The sequence below is a fragment of the Arachis duranensis genome, chromosome 4, assembly GCF_000817695.3.
Source record: "Arachis duranensis cultivar V14167 chromosome 4, aradu.V14167.gnm2.J7QH, whole genome shotgun sequence".
Taxonomy (NCBI): Eukaryota; Viridiplantae; Streptophyta; class Magnoliopsida; order Fabales; family Fabaceae; genus Arachis; species Arachis duranensis.
The window spans coordinates 3,314,449-3,319,045 of record NC_029775.3 but is presented as its reverse complement, the minus strand read 5'-3'; the positions used below and the strand labels follow the sequence as shown (position 1 = coordinate 3,319,045).

General features: G+C 31.8%; 1 protein-coding gene across 1 annotated transcript; it reads left to right on the top strand.

The window, feature by feature from the left end:
• Positions 1-112: 112 nt before the first annotated feature.
• Positions 113-2,204, top strand: LOC107482702 (histidine-containing phosphotransfer protein 1). Its single transcript, XM_016103245.3, has 6 exons — positions 113-464; positions 559-689; positions 798-866; positions 1,152-1,223; positions 1,785-1,857; positions 1,951-2,204. The coding sequence occupies exons 1-6, from the start codon at positions 405-407 to the stop codon at positions 2,008-2,010; spliced, it is 465 nt and encodes a 154-aa protein (XP_015958731.1). The 5' UTR covers positions 113-404; the 3' UTR covers positions 2,011-2,204.
• Positions 2,205-4,597: the final 2,393 nt, after the last annotated feature.

Here is a 4,597-nt window from a genome sequence, read left to right as displayed (position 1 = left end):
TTTTAAATATTAAATAAAAAAATAAAATATAACTTAAATGATATAATATTTTTATACTTATCTAAAAATCGCGAATTGGAGTAAGTGTGGGGTCGCAGATTCTGGAACGAAACAAAGAAAACAAAGAATCAAAGCGCAAATCCAGAGAGGAATAAAAACTGGGTACCCTCTTCTCTCAACTCTGTTTAAGACACCCATTATTATTACAGAGTGGAAACATACCCAACATCACCACCAACCTCGGAGTTTGTTCCTCCCTCTCTCTTTCCAAATCCCCATTTCTTTGTTTCTGATTATTAACCAATAATTCCCTCAAAGCTCTAAACTTTAAGGCCAAAACTCTGTTGGGCTCCAATAACACCAACAAGTGGCTTTTCATTTTTCTGTTTTCAAACTTGAAAGCCATGGACGTGGGTCAGATGCAGAGACAGTGGCTCGACTACACCAGATCCTTGTTCATCGAGGTAAAGATCAAATCTTTTCAACAAATTCGCAATTGTTTTTGGGGGGTTAGATCCAAGTTCTGATTTTTATTCATCTTTGTTGCTGTGAGAGAAGGGTTTCTTGGATAATCAGTTTCTGCAACTTCAGCAGCTCCAAGACGAGAACAACCCTGAATTTGTTGTTGAAGTTGTGTCTCTCTTCTTTGATGATTCTGAGAGGCTTCTCAAAGATCTTAATTTTGCTCTGTCAGTGTCTCCTGAACTCAAAACAGAATGCCTCTTTGCTCTTCACACACAATTCATTGATGAATTTGAAAAATTTAATGATCTTCTGGTTTATTTTTTACTCGACAGGGATCAGCAAGGTGTTGACTTCAAGAAAGTTGATGCTCATGTTCATCAGTTGAAGGGTAGCAGCTCAAGGTATCTGAAAATTCATTCAAATTTTACAACCCAATCAAAACAGAATCTTGAAAACTTATGGAAAATTCCACAATATAATTTTCTACATTTCTCAATATTTTTTTTTCTTTTGCACTTTAATCTGTGTTTTGATTGGTTGTTGGACTGATAAATTGAAAGGGTGGGAGTAAGCAGGGTTTTGTGCAATCCTTGTATAGTTAAGGTCACTTTCTGATTATTATTATTATTATTAAACCACATAAGAATTATTGTGCTGACACATATATTTGTATGTATGATGAACAGCATAGGAGCACAAAGGGTGAAAAATGCATGCATTGCTTTCCGCAACTTCTGTGAGGATCAGAATGTAGAAGCGTAAGTTAGATACTGATATTACTCTTTGGTACTAATTGCTAGTAGTAACTTATTACAACAATGGCCATGCACAAATGTTTGACAAGTGTAAAGAAATGGTTTTTATAAGGCCATTGGCTAAGGTTTTCTTAATAGTAGAAACTAGAAACTAACTACTCTACTTTTTATAGATTTTTTAACAGCACAATGAATGCATAGATAAGATAACTCTTATTTTTTCATTCAAAAGTTCCCACAAAGTCTTACTTTTTAAGGTGAAAACTCCGGCGACTTCACATGAAGTTTATAATTGAGAGCCGTTAGATGAAAATTTAGTTAAATCAGTCAAATCATCTAATAGCTTTCAGTTATCAACTTCACTTATCAACTTCACGTAAAGTCGACTACACCTGAGTTTCCACCATTTTTTAATTACCTTAAGATAGTGGTTAGTAAAATTTCAAGATGTAAATGAAGAATTTTCTCTGCCCATGAATTTCTCTTTGAGATAACTTCTTTGGTAATTTTCAAGTTCTGTATGAGTGAAATAATTTCTTTTTTGGTAATTTTTATGTTGTGCAGGTGCCTTAGATGTCTACAACAAGTGAAGCAAGAGTATTGCCTTGTCAAGAATAAGCTTGAAACACTTTTTAGGGTAATTAGTTAACTTAACTATGGAAATTAATAAGACTTAAGTTCTAGAACATTATTCACATTCTCATTGTTTTTTTTTTTTTTAATTTTGCAGCTTGAGCAACAAATTGTTGCAGCTGGCGGATCAATCCCTATGATGGAACTGGGTTTCTAAGGGAGTGGATTATTATATTCCTGGAGATACTTTAATTGTGATCCTCTTCACCATTATTATTGTTAAATATTATCTTAGCTTGTATGGAATGAATGAATTTCTATGAGGAGAAAAGCTACTTGGTGGTGTGTGTAATCAATCTATTGCATGTTTTGGAATGAATGAAGGTTATTTGATCATAGCACCAATACAAATACTTAGTCCATTGTTTTCTTCTCTCTCTGCCCAATAGGAAGAAATTAAAGTGAAATTGTTGGTCAGATCAATTATTGATTGAAGATGTGATCATGGATCATGAATATGGTGCCACAAATGAGAAAGGATATATCTCCACCATGAATTTGATAAGGACAAGCAAATCAATTTCAATCATGGACAAAGGGGATGGAATAGTTAACATGTTTTCCACCACATCATAGATCTCCTACACGTGTCTTTTGATTCTCTAAGAATCATTACTTTTTTTAAAATAATAAGTTATCAGCAGAATTCAATATATTCTTTTATAGAGTAAGTTATTTTTTTATTTATAAAAATTTAGAAGATAAATCTATGAAAATAAACTAATTTTACTAATGAAAGATAAATCAACTATTTTTTATATATAAAATCGGAATGTTAATAAATCTTAATTTTATTCATTTATAAGTTAATTTGTCAAAGTTTTATACTTTTATGAATAGAAGTAATAGTTTAATAATAATAATAATAATAATAATAATAATAATAATAATAATAATAGTATAGCTAAGATAATGATGGAGATGTAAAGTGAGAAGGACGGCGAATAATTAATATTTAAATAGTGTGGAAGATAAGAGTAGTGGTTGGGAAAGATATGATTTGAGATTCCCTAAAGAAGTCAAATCTAAATGATGTGGTGGCCTTGTCCCTTTGTCTGCTCCTTAATGGAACCAAAATAATAATTTGGAAAAAGTGGCCGAAATTATGTTATTGAATAGTTAAGTTCATAGTTGCCATTGTAACAACAAAAGATGGTCATTTTAATTGTTGAAATTCTTAGGATGCAATGCCAATCTACAAAGACAAGACAAGACATCTCATGACAATGCCCCAATAGTGTCATCTCACAAACCACCCTCCACAAACAAGAATATTAATCGCTTCTTATGTTGATTTGTTATTAAGTTTTGGAATATGGTGGGGAAGGGAATCTAACTCATGGTGTTATATATATATATGATAAAAAGATTTTTGAATGCTAGTGAATGATCTGATCCGCACTAAAATCATCTGATCGGATCGGATCCAATATCCACAGTTTTTTAGTTTGGATCCGATTCGCACGCGGATCAGATATCAAATATCGAATATACCCGCAAAACATAAAAATACTTTTTAAAAACTTGTTTTTATTTAAAAGTATGATAATTATTAGTTGAAATAAAACATAAAAAGAATATTTATTTATTTATTTATTTTTTCGGATATGTGAATACCAATATAAAATTCGCAATCTGATCCTATTAATATGCGGATCCAATCTGATAGCCTTGCAGATCGGATCAATTTTCATATCAGATTCAGATAAATATTACAGATATGCGGATCAGATCCATGAACGTCCTTATCTCTAGACTTTTTTTTCAATACATTACTAAATAAAGATCGTGAAATTTATGTGGTTATATTGGCAATTTTTTTTAGATATAAACGAAATTTTGGCGCTAAAAACATCGGATCGGATTCAATATTAGTAGTTTTTTTGCTTGGATTCGATCTGCAAAACATAAAAATACTTTTTAAAAATTTATTTTTATTTTAAAAAATTAATAAAATCTATTTTTTTACTCTTTTAAACATATTTGCTTTTAAAATAATATTAAACATCTTTTTTAAAAGATAAAAATAAAATAATACAACATATATGATAAGAGAAAAGCTTAGTATACAAGCGATTAGGGCTTGTAACTATTACAAGTTCATTAACGCCTAATCCGCTAAAACACGCTGCAACTCCTACGTCACTTACACGCGCCATACAAAGATCCCGCGTTTGTATAACTACCAAATTTAAAAGATTTGTTTCCTTCTTTGTTTTCTTTCTTTTCAAATTTCATCGTTCTTCTTCTCGCGCGTCTTCCCCTGGTTTTTCGATCGTTCTTTTCCTCTCCTTTCTCATTGGTTTGTTCTTCGTCATTGACGTTAGTTTTTCTCTCTGTAACTCCAGCTTCGTTTTGACATGGTGTATTTATAGTTTTTGACATAGTGTATTCTGCAACCTCTCTGTTGTTGATGACCAGTTTGTTCCGAAGGTTGGAATGACCTTTACCACCCTTGAAGATGCTCGAAAATTTTACAGAAACTATACCAAGGTTGCAGGTTTTTCTACAAGAGTTCGGAGCACAAATAGAAAGGAAAATGAGATTAAGAATCAATTGATTACATGTAGCAGAGAGGGAAAATGAAACTCTCATAGCAAAGACTCATTTGATAGGAATTGGAATGATTTTCTGCTAAACTTTGGTCTTGTGGACAACAAGTGGCTTTCATGTAGTGTTGGGTTAAAATCTGCAGCAGAGGTGTAAATTTAATTTTTTATCAGGTGTATTTATAGTCTGTGTTT